Source organism: Aythya ferina, assembly GCF_964211825.1.
Source record: "Aythya ferina genome assembly, chromosome: 2".
Lineage (NCBI taxonomy): Eukaryota > Metazoa > Chordata > Aves > Anseriformes > Anatidae > Aythya > Aythya ferina.
In genome coordinates, this window is record NC_140297.1 from 92,391,557 (window position 1) to 92,410,833 (window position 19,277).

Sequence of the window (19,277 nt, forward strand, 5' to 3'; positions counted from 1 at the left end):
AGATCATCTTTTCTGGCTATACTGTATTCCACGTTTTACTAACTTATCTTCCTTATTTCACAACATGCAACAAGCCCCATATTTTAAGTCAATAAAAGAGAACACTCACCAGACCAACCAATCAACCTTTTCATCAAGAAAGAGAGACCTTCCTTGCAAGGAGATTAAACTTTCCATTGGATCAGCTAACATGCAAGCAACACCTGAAAACTACAAGTGATTCCTCTTCCTTACTCCACAATATGTCTAAAAAGATGCTATTTCAATCTTTCACTCACTATGGACTGCTCTGTCAGCGATGATCTTTACAATAGAACACTTTGCTGTGAAAATCTCACTCTCCTTTTGTGTCAAGTCTCAAGGAAAGACCCCTCCTTCCCACAGTTGTGTGCCCTACCAGAGAATTCTGCTATTCTGAGAACTGATGATGATAAGCTAAAGTCAAACCCCAAGAGAAAAGGGACAACTGAAACAATAGAACTGTAGCAAAACTCCCTCTCTACAAACAACTGAAGGAAACATCTGTAGGTTTTGCCCTTGCAGTGTTCTTAAAGTTCTTTAAGCTTCTTTTCTTCCTAACACCTGCAGGGGTGGGGAGACCGAATACGCCAGCACTTCCATTTATCTCTTTTCTGAGAACTCCCCATTTAAACTAGGATCATTATTCATGAACCAAATAACTGCAAGATATTTACAGCATCATGTTTTGCTGCCTTTTAGAGAAGTTTACCTACAGAATGACTTGCACAGTTAACATTAAGCATTTCTGTGAACAGAAAAACTGTGCAAGGCCACATGGATTCTTTGTGCTGTACATTTGAATGCCATTACTGAGAAAACTTGTGGACTTCATGGTATACATGAGTGTTTCAGTGATTTTCTGTAAGCTGCAAACATCCACGTTGATAAGCTGCTTCCATTTCCAATGAAAGGATTCTTTCAGTTCCTCTACTGACCATAAACCATTTAATTAACTTAGTCAATAGAAAAGCCTCAGAAAAGTGTTCAAGTGAGATGATGAAGAGGATGCAAATGGTAAGTGATGGAATGACAAGGTTAAGGGAAATGAAATGGAAATGTTCTGAGATCCTCTGCCTTGCATTGGAGGGCATCTTCCTTAAGAAAGTTTGAAGTACATGAACTAGGACGACAGACTTGTGAAGTGCAGGGGATTTGTAACAATGAGGAATTAAGCATGGTTGTATATGATTAAAGACTGAGGAAAAAAGCATTTTAAATTAAGTTCTTTAAAAATATTTGCAATTTTATACCAAGGTAGTAGTTACTGGAACTTAGCTGGATACATCTCAAGGGCACTTTCATCAATGGCAGCACTTTAAAAATTTTGTATACAAAAATGAGTATCTTAGTTAAAATAATGATGTGTTCCCATAGCAAGTTTACCAAATCTCACTAAGTGGCTACAGTTTATCAAAACATTAAGCTGAAAGAATTGACCTAATGCAGGCTAAGTGCAGGAAATCTATTTTCAATGCAATAACTTTGCCAGATGATACATCACACTTACACTAGGAGCATATATACACTTCCAGAAATTCATAGCATAATGTCAGTGAATTTCCTTTTGCATACTAGCTCAACCTTTTGCTTCCTTCCCCTCCAACTCTGGGACTGTAGCCTTTATACCTTCTGCATCACCAGCAAAGGATAGTTTTAGATTGTAAGTTAAAGAGGTTAATAGCTTTGGCAAGCATGTTTAACTAAGGAAAAAGCTCATGCAGGAATATGTTGCATTTATAGTAAGTAGAATCATAGAATTGAAGTAATTTAGGTTGGAAAGGAGCCTGGGAGGTCATCTAAACTGAGTAAGATATGGGTGCTCATGTCTTTGTTCAGAATTTAATTTCTCCAAGGACAGAAACACCTCAACCTTTATGTGAATATGTTTGAAGGATAAACCAAGCTCAGCACAAATTTTATTTTCTATGTGTCTTTTCAGCACTTCCTCGGGTAACTTGGGTCCAACACCTCACATGTATATTTGCTGCATGCTTCCAAGAAGAGACTGACTCCATATTCTTAATAAACCTCTTTTGGCAGTATAACTTAAATGTGTGACTGATTTCCTCACTCCAACCTTTTGCCTCTTCTCATATCTGTGAAGAATTAGCCAGGTTTATTTTGCTGATTAATCAACAGTAAGTCTTTAAATATAAGTACAAGATCTATACAAGGCCTCATCTGTCAGTTTTTCTGCCTTATGCTTTAATGAGTTTGAATGTCTCTTCGAAATGTGTTTTACAAGTCTTCTTTCTGAAATACAGATTAAACAGAACTTTGAAGCTAATCTGTTGTTAGGCCGCAGAGCCTACTCGAAAAAAACCCTCCTGAATCAGTTGCTCCTATGCAAACAGACTAAAGCCTTGGTTTATTTCATTACACAGGGAACAAGAGAAACCGAATAGTTTAACTAACACCCTCCACACCGCTTAACTGGGATACTTTTCTTTTCAAAGTAACTCAGTTATTTTTTCTCTAAAATAGCACCTAGTACATGTGGTTGAATTTATACATTCTTACTAACATGCACTCAGGTGTATTCAAAAACATGAACGAAGCTTTAGAAGAGCATGCAACAACTACATTAACAATCCATACACTACATTAACAAACCTATAGTAGGGGCATAGATACATTTTTTAAAAAATAAGCCATTAAACCTGAATTTGCAAGGTCAAAGAAACTCTGCTCCTTACATAAAGGACAAATTGGTCTCATACAAGTAACATGAATAACATTACCCTGAACCACTAAAAAATTCATTTCTTTCACTAACCTTTCACTTCTAGGGCCTTGCCATCTCTGAAAGAAACACCAGCTAACTTTAATGATACAACATTCAGTGAAGGAGGAAGCGTGGGTGTTTGTAACAATGACACGGTCTTCCCACAGAGCTAGATTAAAAACTTAAATATGGGCATGAGTAGAGGATACTCCTCCCATTTCATAGTCACAGGCTGAAAAACATGCACCTTCCCACAGATGGGTCCTCTGTGGTTAAGAACATTTAACAAAACAATGGCTTTCACCGTTTTTTTCCTTTCTTTTTCAACCATTTACTTCCGCTTTCCATTTCACCATGAAGTGTGAACATTAATGTCACACCTAAGGCACTAACAATTCCAGTGTAATACTGTTGGGGGCAAGAAGGGAGAAAAAAGAAAGAAACCTGTGTGGAAAAATGAAGTTCAAAGCTCCCTAAATACTACTCAGTTAAAAGCCTCTATTTTTTTTTTCTTTTTTTTTTTATGGCAACCCCTGGCCATTGTGATTTCAAGATTACAAAGTGTTTAAAATATGTATTACCAAACCATTTACATCTACAAAATGAGGAAACAAGCAAACTCATTTTAGTCTTTTTAATTTTCTCTTCTTTAATAGAAGGCAAAGGATATGCCAGGTTCTTTCAAATCAGCATTGAAGGATCTTACACATAAACTACTAGGTATGATAGATATTCAGTTGACATTCCCCATACATCAGCTACTTTTTTTTTTTCTTTTTTTTTTTTTTAAATAGATGTCAATACTGAGAAACAGATTTTACACTGGGGATGGACAGTGCTGTGTCAAGACAAAAATTAGTTTCTTGACACGATCAATCTTGATAAGATCAAGCATGCTAGATTATGATCCCATAATGTAATCAATCTATTGCTCCAGCTAAATACATAGATTTGAAGGTTACTAATAAAATTGTAGCTATTTTGGAATATCCTAACACGGTCCTGAAACAATATCATAATTCAATAGGACTACTTAATTTTTACTATAGCTTCTTGCCCTCAAATGACACAGCAGCGTAGAGATTGTGTTGATGTCACAGAAAGACAAATGGGTAATAATTCGTTCTTCACTACCAGAGAAGTTTTCCTCATTCCAAATTTGGAAGCTGCAAGGGTACCCTTATGAAGAAAGACTGCAACAGTGATAATCTTCAGGTACATAGCAGGTTTAAAAAAAAAGAAGAAAAGTGCAATTGAAAAGAATTCCCTGCACAACTCCATCAGCCTGCCTTTAGAAATAACGAGTCATAATATAGATCTATCACAGAATATTTTTTCCCAAAGGCAAGATTCCCCATTTCACAAATCAACCTATCAGGATAGTTTCATGTCTGGTAGCCTGTTGGTATGACACAAACAGTTTCAGGAGAAAAAAAAAATAAATTAAAGCAGCTTTTCAGCAGACCTTAGAAATAATAAATCCATATATTTTTTTTTCTATCTATCTTAAAGGGATGCCATAAACCTTCATATTCATAGCTCTTCCCTAATGTATACCTCAATGTTTAAAGACTTCTGAAGATATGTAACATAACAAAAAAAAAAATGGATTTTCTATCTTGCTTAAAATGAAATGTGTAGCAAGTCAGTAACAGCAGTGCTTCAGTGAAGAAAATGCAAATCAATGAAGAGCAAAACACCTCCAGGGAAGCTCAAGTCAAGACTAGGGAAAGCTAATTTTAACTGAAAAAGAGTTACCAAACAAGCACACTTACTAAATAGTATGTTTTACTTTAGTATTATTCTTGTAATCATTTGAAAAACGAAATAATAGTAGTAATGCATATACATGTATGTATGCAGGCATAGGATAAATGTAGTGAACATAGCTAGCAAAGATATAGTCAGAAGATAGACTAAATTACCTGTTCTGAACTGGTGAGGCAGCACAGCAATGATAAAAGTGTGGTATAACAACAAAGTAACCTATTAGGCTTGGGAAGTGTCAGTGTAGACTCCATGCATGCATCAGTGTTAACTTTGCAGTGGCAGCAGCAGTCAGATGAGACGGACAGCAGCACAGCAAGCAAGAGGAGAAAAAATTGACAGGGAAGTTTACTTCACAAAGGCTGGGAAGCCCTGGACTAAACAAAAGTCTTCTTGAAGTCCTCTTCAGCACTGTCTTTAATGACAGGTTTTGTATGCAGCTGTGATTTGAGATGGCGTGGCTTGGAAAAGCAAACCTATTCATTCCCTGTGAATAAAGCTCTCTTTAATATATGTTCCTTTGGGATTAGAGCAATTTTTTTTTTTTGTCTATAATATGTATGTAATAGCTCCAATCTTTTCTGCAGACTCTAATCTGAGAGAGAAAAATTGCTTCTTTTGTCTATGGCTCAGCCTCAAATTGTACTCGAATATGATAGTACCTTAGATAATTTGGGTAGCAGGAGCAGTCTAGCTACACCAGTACAAAACAAAAGACAAGCTTGCCCTGTTTTTTTGTAGTTTGCCTATGTTCAAAGTTCACTCTAATTTTTAATTGTCTTTTTTTTCCAGCCACAACCTGTAGGATATTCCTCAAATTGTATTTAGAAAGTAGAACATTCACTCAAAGTACATTCTTAAAACGATCACCGTGTTCTTCAGGGAAACAATACAATAAATGAAAAAATATCCTTGGCCCTCATGTCCAGCATGGTTATTTTAATTACTTAACAGGAAACAGTTCTAGGTGTTGACATGTTGATACAGTACAATATATTTAATAAGTGGAAGAAGAAATTGAAGATGATATTAATAATTGATATGTTTCAAGTCTTCTAAACTAAGAACTGTTCCCCATAATTCGTTTTCTAATTTGCACTGGTTTTTAGAAACAAAATAGAACATAACTGATTAAGACCCTTAAATCACCCTTAAATGATTAAATACAGCAAGGAAAAATCGATTAAAAATAATTATACTTGGTATTGTCAGGAGGAAAAAAAGGTTTATAGGGAAATTAGAGCATGTTTACACACTCTGACAGCAACATTATCTATCTTCTGAAACTCCAATGTCCACCAAGATTCCAAGCATGCCTTGGAAGGATTAAGTACACAGTAAGTCTTGATACACAAGTTTTATCTATAAATGTGTCCCCAAAAGCAAACAGAACAGTTTGAAGGTAATTGTGTCTTGAGGAAAATGACTTAAAACATTACCCAGGGTCTGATGTAAAAACAAGCAATAACTTTCTGCCATTCCCCCTATCCCTAAAATGCTCACGGCAGTCTGAAAAATAAATAGCTATATGCTGTGCTAATTGCATCTTGAACAGTCTTGAGCTTCAGATAGTGAATGAAACTGATGCAAACATATTTCATAATAAAAAAGGCAGCTATATGATTAAGATTCAAGGTTCCAGATCTAACAATTTAGCGATTAAAAATCACCGTCTTACAGTTGCTTGCTAGTAACTCTCCACATTGTTGTGGATTATTTCTTCACATCAAAAATATGCATCATTTATAATCAGTATTAATTAACACCTTTTTTTGATAACATGAGACTGCAGGTTGGGAGAAAAATGAGCACTCTAAAGACAATGTCAGGACAATAAGAAGATACTCTTGGCCCTCCTCTACAAGAAAAGCAATGACAGATTTTCAGTTTCAGTATTTTTCTAAAGCATGTTTCAATCACGTCAATTCAAATCTACTAAAGACAAGCACAGCAAAAATAGGTAAGATAGCTTTAAAAGATTTATCAGTACACTGTACGGTGTTTGCTAGTTAAAAACTAAATATTCCTGAACTGTTCCAGAAGTCCAGGACAAATGTTTGTCTATACTTAATACTAAAGAAATGCAAGTTCATAGAACGGCTTGGGTTGGAAGAGATCTGAAGGATCATCTGTTTCCAAACCCCATGCCATGGGCAGGGACACCCCCCACTAGATCAGGTTGCTCCAAGCCCCATCCAACCTGGCTTTGAGCACTTCCACGGATGGGGCATCCACAGCTTCTCTGGGCAGCCTGTGCCTCACCACTCTCACAGTAAAGAATTTCTTCCTTATATCTAATCTAAACCTGCCCTTTTTTAGTTAAGCTTTTTTCTTATAAAGCAGATTTATCTGGTAGATAGCTCTTTCAATAAAGCACTCAGAGAAAGAAAGATTTGTCCACACATATAGACTAAATTTTACTTTTTATCTTTCAACAAACGGAGTGAGGCAAGTAATGGCTAAAGTAAGAACATATAGGAATAAAAAATCGGAATGTGGACTAATATAAACTGTTGAAATTTCAGTTTAGAGAAGAAACATTTTTGTATTTGTCTGGTTACTGCATATTTGACCTCAATTTTTGAGGTATTAATGACCATTTTATTTCACAAAAGCCTAACAGTTCATCAGATTTATGCAAGCATTTTTGCAGTTCTGTATAGTATCAAATACTATAAATATTCCAAAGAAACAAAGAATATGTTGGGAATAACTTATTAATTCATACAAACCTAGTTTTCTATAACATAGTTTTCTCCAGAGTGAGTGATACAGCAGAATCTTTCACTGCTCGGAAAAGAAATCAACGTGCTATTTTCAACTTTAGAATGCCTTATTTTCACTGGGAGAAATACCTTCAAAAACAGGCTTTCTCCCTCCACTCTCAGCAGACATAGGAAAGGTGAAACAGGAAGGAGAAAAAATGCAGAGGAAGAAAACTAAAAAGAAAATTGAAGAAAAAACAATAAAAGCAACAAGAAAGTTGAAGGCAGGACACAATCTACCAGTCACAGTCACACAGAGTGGCTTTTTATTTTTTTGTCTACAACTTCTATACTCATCATCTCCTCATATGATCTTCCTCTCATTGACTTTATTTTAAAACTACTTCTGCAAATGTATAATCTGCCTGTGCACGTCATAACACAGGAAAGATGTGGTTTAATATCTATGACTGTTTATAACATCTAGAGGCATCATCACATATATTATTATGGCTATTACTGATACTACTAGTACTACGGTTCCTCTGACTTCCAATAAGAATAAGAGAAAAATATTTTCAAAGACCACAGTGACAAGCTCCAAATATGCATACAACACGTTAAATTTTCAGTTCTTTCATAGAAACCTCTCTGCTATGATGTAGTAACAATAACGTTGTCTTCAAATACGATGAAAACACTTCATGTCCAGGATTTGCAGCCACAGCTAGTGGTTGCACACCATCAAAGAGATAGGTTATTCTTCTCAACCTGCACTAATACATTGCTGCTCAAAATACATCATGCTTTTGAGTTATAAGGGGCCACCAGAAACTGTTTTCCTTTTATAACATTATAAATGAAGCTGCATTTTAATGCACAGTATTCTCCCATCTGAAAGTTGCAAAGTAGCTCTGTTTTCTTTCTGAAATTGACCGATCAATGCCTTGATACATTTATTATTATTTTTAAGTTAACATTGCATTAATATGCAATGAATAAATTACTCATGAATAAAGTAATAGGAAAGACATACATTGAATATAATATATAAGCAAATATATAATCACTGTACAAAGATAGGAGCTTCAAGCCCTGAAAGTAAACCTAGCAGTGGTTAGACTGCCACAAGGGAGAACAACTGGCACAGAGCAAAGTAGCTGAAGGTGAAAAGAAGAGACTGCCTTCAGAGAGGCAATCTACAGTTCCTCTGAGAAAGAGAAAGATGGATGACTGCTCGTATTATGTTCGCATGTTTAATCAAATGCAGTAAGTCTTTCAACTCAGCTGGAACTGATAATGGGGAACATAAATCAACTCTTAAGAGTTCAATAAAGGTTCCCCAAAAGAAAGAAAGTTTGCAACAGGTCAGAAAGGGCTGCAGAAGCTACTTGGAAATGGGATATTACAGGTACGAACAGGCATGTCTTCTTTAATTTTACTGAGAACTCAGCTACTGAGAACTTTAATATTATAACTTATGACTGTTTTGTGCCAAAGCTGTTTTGGTTTTAAATCAAAATAGGCAATGAACTGTTTGCTGAAGGTCTTACCTCCTCTGTGGACTACGGTTCTGAGAGAACTCTGAATCGCTGTCTTTTGATGTTGGAGAGCCCTTATACGTATAAAAAACATCCTCTGTTTCAGTAATATAGGTAATCTCATTTGTAAGGTTATCTACAGATGAGTGTCGTGGTTTACGAATTTCATGACGTAGTCTAGGACTCCGCCTTAAAAAAAGGAACATGAATACAGGTAGGTAGGTTGTAATTGAATAGCATGTAGAATTCTTTCAAGGTGATTTCAATCCTACTGCAATCTATGTCCTAAAGTCTTTATATGTTAGGTGCACAGGTCTCATCTTAAATAGTGGATATATCAGTTTTTAAAAAAATTGTTATGGTATGCTAGGTTCAGTACACGTGTGTCCCCCAAATGCTGCCTGGACTTGTTGAAGTTATAATCGAAGAATCATAGAATGGCTTGGGTTGGAAGAGACCTGAAAGATCACCTAGTTCCAACCCCCCTGCCATGGAAAGGGACACATTCCACTAAACCAGGCTGCCCAAAGCTTCATCCAGCCTGGCCTTGAACCCTCCTAGGGGTGAGACATCACCAACTTCCCTAGGCAACCTGTTCCAGTGCCTCACCACCCTCATAATAAAGAATTTCTTCCTAATACCTTATCTCAGCCTCACAGAGGAAGTGCTCTGGCCCCATAGCTGTCTTGGTAGCTGTTGGCTTTTGCTGAGCTCACTCCTGTTTGTATTGGTGGGCCCAAAACTGTTTGCAGCATTTTAGATGAAGGTCTAATGAATGCTGAACAAAATGGGGATAACTCACTTCCTTGATCTACCATCTGTGCTTCTGTTAATATATCCAGGTTGTTACTCCACTTGTTACTAGTCTTCAGGTAGGGTAGAAATTATTGCAGTCATCCAACCCCCCACCCCCACCCCACCCATATTTTTTCTTAATCTGTTTGTCCACCTATCCAGAACAAAGTATCATAACGTGGATAGAACATTTTTACAGACACTATCAAAAACTTTGCTGATGTGGAGGTAAATGATACCCACTCTTCTGCTGTCATCATATCTATTCTCAAAATACCAGCATATTTAAATGTGTACGTAGGCACTACATAACTAGTCTGCTAGAATACATACAATTAGAAAAGGTAGGAGGCTGGAAGGGAGGGTAAAGGCTGAAACGTGATTTACCAATTAGGGGTAATAGGAGGGGATCGAGAAGGAAGGCTTTTGGTCTCTAAATGCTCAACAGATAAAGATCTCCTCATAGATGGGTTCCAAACCATCCCACCTATGACTTTTCTGCAGTACTGGCTGTTTACAGACCTGAAAAGAAAACAAAAATAAAAACTTGTTAATTATTTTGCATAGGAAAATTCAATGAAATAAAATACGTTTTGAAAGTCAATTTCATAATTCATGTTTTAAAGAGTCCCCTGTTCTTATCCCTCAGTCACAGAGCCATTAGCTGTCCCTTACTCGTGGCAATAAAACTGTTCATCCCTGCTACAATGCTAATTAAAAACCTGGGTAAAAATAACCGTCTCTGAGAGTTATTTTTAACCTAATTGTGTTCAAGAAGATGGAGGGGAAAACAGGAAATTTGGTATGTTATATTGGCACCAAACCAATAGTGTCTGACAAAACTATTCAAGTATAGGCAAAAGATTATAGACATTTCACTAGTGGCTTAACAGTGCAGAACCACTTTAACAATATATATATATACTGTTTCCAGAATGATGCCACGTTGGTTGACATGTCCATTACAGAAATACACCATTAGAGAAAGCTTTGAGAAAGTCACCTCCTCAATACCATCAGCATCGGAAGAACAAGTTCATAACAACCCATAAAGGAGCTAATCCTCAAAATACAGATGTTTAAACACTTAGTATGATCTACTACAAGGTAAAAATATGGAAATTCCACTCCAGTGGAAAACAGAATTTTATGAACATTCTTGTGGCTGGGACAACCCTTGTGGCTTTACTGCCCTAATATACAGGCAATGCTAGTCCCCTCCCTTGCTACAAATTTATGCAGTATTAAAAGAGACATGAGAATATGAAAATCCAGCCACAAAGTCTGGGAAGCTACTTGAAGCATGATGACATCAGTTAGAATCTGAATCTATGCCCAAGTATGAAAAAGATAATCAGACAAATTAAATAAAAGGAACAACAGTGAAGTGAACACACTGCAAAAATAATGGAGAGAAAATTAAAACACTTCTCCAAAAAACATCAAAACAAGCAGCTTTTCAGAAAGTCTACACAGAGTACAGATAACCAAAGAACTAAAGAACTGTCCAAAACCATTATCCTCAGAGAGGATAATGATGTAAGACTTCCAGCCCAGATGGTGCATATGGGAAGAGTCAATCCTAACTTCATGCAATATGACAGGCTCTGAAGTACGACTTTTCAGGAACTAGATCTGTGATACCATTATGAAACTACCAGCTCAATGACTAGCAGAAGTCAACAAAGCAAATAAACAATAAGAAGTGTCATGACAGTGGTATCTTCAATGTTTGGATGGGAAAAATATATTCATCTCCATGTCACTAATTGGCATCCTGGTACTCAATTAGGGCAATTTCTGAAGAGCATGGTACTAACATATTAAACTGTGTATATAACAATAAGGAGTAAACAGTTCAAAACAAATCTGTTCTGCAAACTGTCTTATTGGATCATTAGCCACATAACATATTTACTTTCAAGTGTTTTTATGCCTTAAACTGAAAAGGCAAGTTGAAAAAATACCAGTAAAACATACTTATATTCAATAACTTCTTATGAATATTCCACTGTAATGAAAACATGTTGGGGAAAGAAAGGGAAAAAAAGATACATATTTTATCCAACAGTTTACAAAGACCAATGCAGCAGTAAGCAGAACTGAGCTCTGCAACTCCAACTTCAGCTATCTCTGACACAAGTCCTCCCTTCCCCATTTACGATGTAAAACATGCTTTCACACAATACTTACTTTGCTGGATTTCTAGAACCCAGAGTCCAATAATGTGACAGTATCTTTTTTTCATGAGGTAGCGACTTCTTTGCCTGAAAAAACGTGTGATGCTCTACGCAAGACTTCCACAGATTTTTGCATGCTCTGTAATTTAACATGTTGAAGGCAACAATATGCTCTCTGGACTCATTCTGTAATGTAAGAAAATTTATGTTTCAATACACAGAAGCAGATCAAACAGAGCAAACAAGGTCATAAACCTATCATATAAATAACAATGAAATTACTTTTAGCCTAAATAAGCGAACTACATTTAGGAAAACAAAAATTCATCATACAGTAGGCTTTGAGCTGGAGGTGGATGAAACAGCCCTGTGAATATACAAAATTCAAAATTCCACAGTGAATGTTTTAAAAGTGTAAGAAACATTAATATTATTAACAATCAGTTCCTGATCATTATAATGTTAATTTAATGAAATATTTAAGTCTAGAGTGCCAGAGGTTTTGCATATGTAAGTGTAATACTAAACAGCTAAGCAGATTTTCAGATTTCCAGTCAGATCTTGACCTCCTATGACAAACAAATCTCTTAGCCATTTTATTAAGGGTGCAATGTAGAAATGAAAAAAAAAAAAATCTATCTTTGAATTCAAACTCTTCACATAAGACTTCATATAAATGTTGTTTCAAGAGCTAGAATGCAAAAAGCATCTGCCTTATATTCTTTTAGAAGATACTAAAGATGTTAACTTCTGGGGAAATAAAAGCAATTGAAGGACTAGAGCTGCTGCTACTGCTTTTCAAATCCAATCCTGTCTTCTGGATGATAACACAAGGTCAAAATAAGGAGATCAAAAGGAAGCAGAATGGAAAGCTTGTGTCTCCCCGTACAAACTTACAAGTTCAGTGCTCAGTGATACACGGGTGTAACACAATTGTACCACCCACATTTATGCGCTGGACAATTACAGCACTTGTTGAACTATTGCAGGTCTCAGTGCTCCAGAGAGTTTTGCACAAGATACAGCTTTGGCTAGCTAATGAAGTTATTAACACAAACAAAGCAGAACAAAGTGTAAAGCACAGAGGAGAAAGGTATGTGTAATAAGCAAGGTAAGGGGATACCTGAGTTCACTGCTATCCGATCTCAGCACTTCAGTGAAAAAAAATACAGCAAGCTTGCAGCTTCGTTTATCCTTTGCAGCTATTTTTTGGAATTATGACTTAATTTTGATATCAAAACATATAATTAGGCAGGTGGCCATGTTGGTAAAGCTCTCTTTCTAGTTCATACTTTGGAGGACATCAGGATTTGGGTTGTAAAGCCTCTTTATTAAATGACTTGGAAACCTAATAAAACTCTTTTCCACAGACTTCAGCAATAAATCAGTGTCCCACCTGGACAACATCCTAATTTCTAGTTGCATGGTCCTTTTGTTTGTTCACAATCAAACAACAAAATGGAACTACAGACCATTTTGGCTGGGATAATCAAATGGTATTCCTTGTATTCTTTTTCTTTCTCCGTAACATTTGTTAAATATCAGGTATCAGAGATCAACACCACATTGTGCAAAACACTTGAGCTACTGCAATGACTTCACTTACAGATTCTCTATTTTGTAAACAAAGCAAAACTCAGCAAACAATGAGAATCACAAGAGAAAGCTAAAAAGGGTTTGCCCTTTAATATCACTTAGGCATTACAAAGTGTTTAACTGATTGTAATCTATCAGGCGTATTCTTCCTATATCTATTAAAACAAGAAACATTTTTATTTTATTTTTTAAGTAGGGTTCTCTCTTTGACCCTCAAGCGTGCTGGAACCAATTCATCTTTGTCAGCTCACCACAGTTACTTCTAATTAGTTTATATAAGATAATGTGTGCAGACACTGTGAAATTTTAACTCAGAATTTCTTGCAAGATAAAAAGCACACAGCACTTAAAGCTTTAATGACAAAAAGCATTTCTAACCTATTCTGTTGGCTAAATACCTCTTGAAGTGTTTTATATAACAAATTAAAGGAAATACTCGGGGTTGATTTTTTTGGTCTAGAGCATTGGTCTTTCAATAGGCATAAAAATTAGCTTATCTGAACATCTCAGTTACACTGAAAAGCCATTGTATAAAGGTAAGGAATTAAGTATACCTAGTTCTCCATGTTTAAATTTAGGTTTGAAAAGAGTAGCAAATCTTGGTCACAAGTGCGTTTATCCCAACTGTTGACACAGAATCTTCCTAAATACTTTTAACTGGGCTGCGAGTTTAAATATAGACACATACTGAGACAAATACTTTTAAGAAGTTTTAGGAAAATATATTGTTTTTAAATTAAAAAACAAACAAACAAACAAAAACTTTTATTAACTATCTGGCTCACTAACAGGCCACCTCACATGCCATTAAATCAATTCACTATTTTATAGGATGAATAAGGTTTTAATGGGTTCCACAGATTTAGTGCCTATCATCCTTCTCAACACAAGTTCCTAAAGAATGTTATTTTAGTCATTCTCAAGAAGTGAGGATTAGAAAAAATTGTGGCCATTAAGGTAAAGAGAACATGGCTAGAATGCGCATCTTGCTATTTAAACATCAGGAAGAACTCTCATCTCATCTCTGAACTCAATGCCTATTACATTCACAGAGAATTTGGGAATGTCTACAGCATAGGAAGTAAAAAATATATGCTAAAATGCAAAAAAGGAGCAGTTATTTTTAAGCGTTACATAAGCACATCTGATATAAAGTTCCATTTTGGAAGCTTTAAAATGTTGTCTGTAAATCAGCATAGCTCCTCTTCCTACCATAAATCTTACACCTTTAAGTCTCAGTATCACGAGCTTTTAAAACATCAGACATTCACTGATTCATCAGTCTTGCTTCCCGGTCCTTATGTAGCTCTTCAGTAGAAACAGAAATATTGCACACTTCTATCAAGGAGCTGATCAATAGACTGAAGCAGTAGGATGGTAAAAGAGGAGGTGAGTAATGAAGAGTGAGAGAGAAGGTAAATTGATTCTTCAAAACAGTGGTGTAAGGAAATGAAAAAAAAAAAAAAAAAAGGAGCAAGGAAAATAAGGAGAATAAATCAATGAAACATGGCGTATCCCAGATGACTGCAAATCCATAGCCTTTAAGAACTGTAGATTTTGGAAAGAAATCTACATACGACATGCTAAATTCTGAGATGTTATAGCACTGTTGCCTTCTTGAATTAAAACCTGACGACTAATATGCAGTATCTGCTCTTCTTTCCCCACGTTCTTCTGTCTCCCTTCCTTAAAGCCTTATTTAACTATTTCCTTATGCACTTCCAAGAAAAAGATGACACTGCCTCAGACATTTGCCTTCAGAAACCACTCAAGTGACCCAGCATTTAGGAGAAAAGCAGCAGTATTCCAGCTGCCCCCTTGCTCCCCCTGCATTACAACAGCAGACTGTTCAAAGCAGAACCATTAAAGGACTGCAGAGATGTGGACTGCTACCGTAAACTTCAAGCAAAGGGGGATAATTGACCAGGATGACTATATCTACAGACTTAATAGCACACCTGGTCTGCTTTTTCATATTTACTGAGAAAGAGTGAAAGGTCACGCGGCTGACCTTACTTTTCCTACAGTGCTGTAGAATTTTAAGCAGGACACAGTGTGCATTACTGTAATCTCAATGAGTTATAAAGTAAAGAACTATGATTACCTAAGAGGGGATTAGTTAAAAAAAATGAAATAAAAAAAAAAATTAAGGTCCTTGACCTGTCATCATTTAACAAAAGTTCAAATGATCAAACTCCAAAAAATGCTGCTCTTTTCAAAGTGACACTGGTCTCCAGAAAGAGAATTTCAGTTTGACAAAGCATTTAAAATGTGTGTTCATTGCTAAAGTCCAGAGACTGTCACTAATTGGCACCTCATTCTTCCAGATTCTAAAATCCTGTAAGTACCCTCATTTTACTATCCATTGTTACTAATCACTCTCAGAACTCTGCTCCTGTTTATTTTCCCAGTGTATATAATGAAAAATACCTGGAATTTAACACTACTAATCAGTGAATTTTTAGATCTCAAATCTAGAAAGTGATACTTGTACATGTAATACAAATACATCACGTAATACAATTCAACTCACAAGTAGTGACTTACTACTCACTCATTTCTTTACATAGTAAAACATATTTGAACACACTGAAAAAAATTTACATACAAATAATGTTTTGAAACCTATGGTTTGAAAAAAACTTGAGACAATTCGCTGGTAGGTAATGATACCCACAAGACAAAATATTATCATTGGTGCACTCCATCTGCATCCACGCATTAGTGCAGCAGCAATACCTCTAGATTTCAACTTTCTTTACACAGGAGCCCTGACACAGGAATGTGTACATGTATGCACACTCCTTAAGTTTTCAAAATACCCAATCTAGGGGAAAAAAAAAAAAAAAAAAAAAAAAAAAAAAAATACTCCCCTTTTTGGGTAAAAACAACCACCGAAAAATCAATCAAAACCAAAAAAGACTTCTCTAGCAATCTGTGTTCGCTGGGTTATGCACTATCCCCGTTCCCAATCTCGTATCTGTCAGCAGCAGAGCTCCCCTTTCCTCCAGGTACCTTCCTCTCCCCCAGAATTCTGAGTTCCAAAACCAGAAGGGACTTCACAAAGTTCTTCCAGACAGGATAAGCAGCTGTTCAGCAGATTCAATGCCATAAGGTGCTCTACAGGGCACAGTGAGCCAGGAAAAGAGCAGCAGTTACTTGCAAGAAAAATGCTAGGTTACTAAATCTAGAGAGGGGATGAACATCTGTGTTTCCCCCAAGTCTGCAGGGGTAAATATACCTTTGTTAAAAGGACACGGTCCAACAGACTGAAGGTTGAAGTACTCCATGTTGGAAAGGAAACAAAAATGGGAAGCAGAATAAGCATAAAAAGGACCATGATAGCAAGGGAAAGTTAATGAAACAGAATTTCAAAAGCAAACTATCATAACATAGCACCTACAGATCCAGCCCTCCATTGTCTGTATTTTAAGGCCAAAAATTTGAACACAACCATTTAATCAAAACAAAGTGAAATGACTACTTACATGTTTTTGCCGTTGTTGTATAAAAAACTTTTTCCTTTTAAAGGAAATTTTTAATATATTCACCCTGAAAGAAAGAGACAGACCATGAAATACTAAATAATGCCTAGAGGGAAAAAAAGCAATTAAAAATAATACTGTGTGCAGTCTAAAAGATTACAGCTGTTAAATATTCAGTAAATAATATGCAACCATCTCCTGAGTGCTGAGTGGTATATAGATTCAAGAAACTTCAAGAAAAAAAATAGCTAAGAAGGAAAGGTCTTTTTAAAATTAAGATTCTTCCTCATTTCCTCTTTAAATAGCTCACATAGCAATTCTCTCCCACTAAATCTATTCTTGCAGCAAAAACTTGATGACATCCTTTACTAGCTGCACGAATGTTAAACGTGTCAAGTTTGTATAACTTAAGAATCATATGACAACTGTGACTAAACGAACAAAATTTAAGACCTTAATGACATGACAAGGTTGGTCATACAGTATCTGAAATTTCTCCAAGACTTCACAAAACTGACGTGGAATGTTAAAAGATAGTTCACTTTTATTAACAACTAAAACACTGTAATTAAAGTCAAACCTGAAGGATAAAAAATGCAAGTGTTAATGTATATTTCACTTATTAATACTGCATAAAAATACTACATAAACTATGTAGCAGAACTGAACATGTCTTTTCTATGTATACACTGTATGATAAAGACTTTTTAAGGTTAGAATTACGTTGCAATTGGTGCTTAAACACTTTCCATTTTAATTATATCCTTAGCAGTTTTGCTAAATTAAGTAAACTTCGAGGTGCCCAGGAATGTTCCTACAAGAAAACAAGATTCATCTAAATTATCTACATAACCAAATGCATGCTCATGTCCAAAAATCTCTGTCAATTACAGAGCCACAAAGAAACAGGAATTTCATCCACAGCATTCTTTGCAACCAAATTGTGCAAGTTAATGGAAGGTTTAAATCATATCTACTTCTCCTTCTGGAAATACTTGTGCCATCTGACTTGCTGCTTCCAGTGGTAATGATGTGTACTGTATATACAAAAGTTTTGTATTCCCATGTCGCCAGTAAGCCATATCAATTTTCATTTTATTTACTGAAGTGGAACTAATTTAAATCCATCCATCTTAATCCTCGTGCCACCCTAGCTGAACTAGTACTGCTCAAGTTTTGGGTTACTGGTTCTTTCCCTCCACGCTTCTTGGCTTAGCTCACACTTCAAAAAGCGAGTGAGTGTTTGGAGTTGCTCTCAGCTTACACAGCCGCTGTCACTCCCTGTTCTTAGCTAATGTAGTACCAGCAGAAACAGAAAATACAAACAACTAATCTTGCAAACTAAGCAAAAAAACCCTCCAACCAACAAAAAGGTAGACAACATCTAAAAATAACAGAACTCTCTCATCTCTCCCCACTTTTTAAAAACAATTCACTGCATGGCCACATAATCACTTCATGTCAAACCAGGGCTTTAAGTCTTTTTATTTTGACTCACCTCTACGCACAGTATGCCTCTTAACTCTATTCATCCTTCTTAAAGCACAACTAAACCTCTTTAATTCGGTGACAAAGAACAGTTACTAATCTGACAGTTTTATTTAACACTAGCTCAAAATCGTTTGCAGCACCCTGCCTATTAGTCAAGGGAATGTTCGCATATAGCACAAGCCACAAAAGAAAAAAAAAAAAAAAAAAAAAAGGAAGAGATTAAGGTATTGAAGGATTTAGATTTAACGAGTACTTGAAGGTGCCACATCCAGAACATGAGCTGAATGGAATGCAGTTATTCCTATTCCAACTAGTGGCTTAGCTGCCCCATCACTCACCAATAGTCTGTCCAAGTGACTATGCAGCTAACTGAATTCTGACACTAAGTTTTAAAGTATACAGTAGCTGAAACTTAGGGATAACGATAAATCTTTTGGCTCCTGTATTCCTCTACCATTCACAAGGGTCAAAGCAGGTTTATCACTTAGTGGGCAGAGTTATTCATTTCTGATCATCTTGGCAGTTCTGTCCTGGCACTCGCTGTTAACAGCTGGTTGTTTCTGACCTGAAGCAAAAATATTTCTTAACTGTATGTCTCATACTTTGCTCAAGGAAGAGTCAGAAGTTTTTGTCATATTCTATGTAACACTTGGTTGAGTGGGGTTTTGATTTTAACTAGTAATGTAGCATATATTCCTGTAGCAGTTTCTCTGAAGTTTTCAAAGCAAAGAAACTGCATACACTGAATAGCATTTAATGTACAATCTTAATTGCTGCTGATATAAAACAGAGAGCTCATATATTTTAAGATATTTTACTTGCAAAAAGACCTGGAAACTATCACATAACAGTCAAGCACCCCAAGAATAATTTCCCAGAGCTCACTGTGTTAAATCCAAATTTATTTTATAAACCCATCCTGACTTGCATTGCCTCTGACTGATCAGTGAGCTTCTTACGTAAGTCGCTTT

At 36.0% G+C, this 19,277-nt stretch overlaps 1 protein-coding gene across 5 annotated transcripts in view; it reads right to left on the reverse strand.

Annotated features, from left to right (window-relative positions):
- The window catches only part of PTPN3 (protein tyrosine phosphatase non-receptor type 3), a 164,242-nt gene that overhangs the window by 45,175 nt on the left and 99,790 nt on the right, over window positions 1-19,277 (reverse strand). For all 5 annotated transcript variants that reach the window (XM_084508444.1, XM_084508446.1, XM_084508447.1 and 2 more), the window contains 4 exons: window positions 16,819-16,882; window positions 11,748-11,920; window positions 9,942-10,076; window positions 8,772-8,948 (listed from right to left, as the gene is read on the reverse strand). In XM_084508444.1, the coding sequence (XP_084364570.1) occupies window positions 8,772-8,948; window positions 9,942-10,076; window positions 11,748-11,920; window positions 16,819-16,882 (549 nt within the window). The remainder of the gene's footprint in view (window positions 1-8,771; window positions 8,949-9,941; window positions 10,077-11,747; window positions 11,921-16,818; window positions 16,883-19,277) is intronic.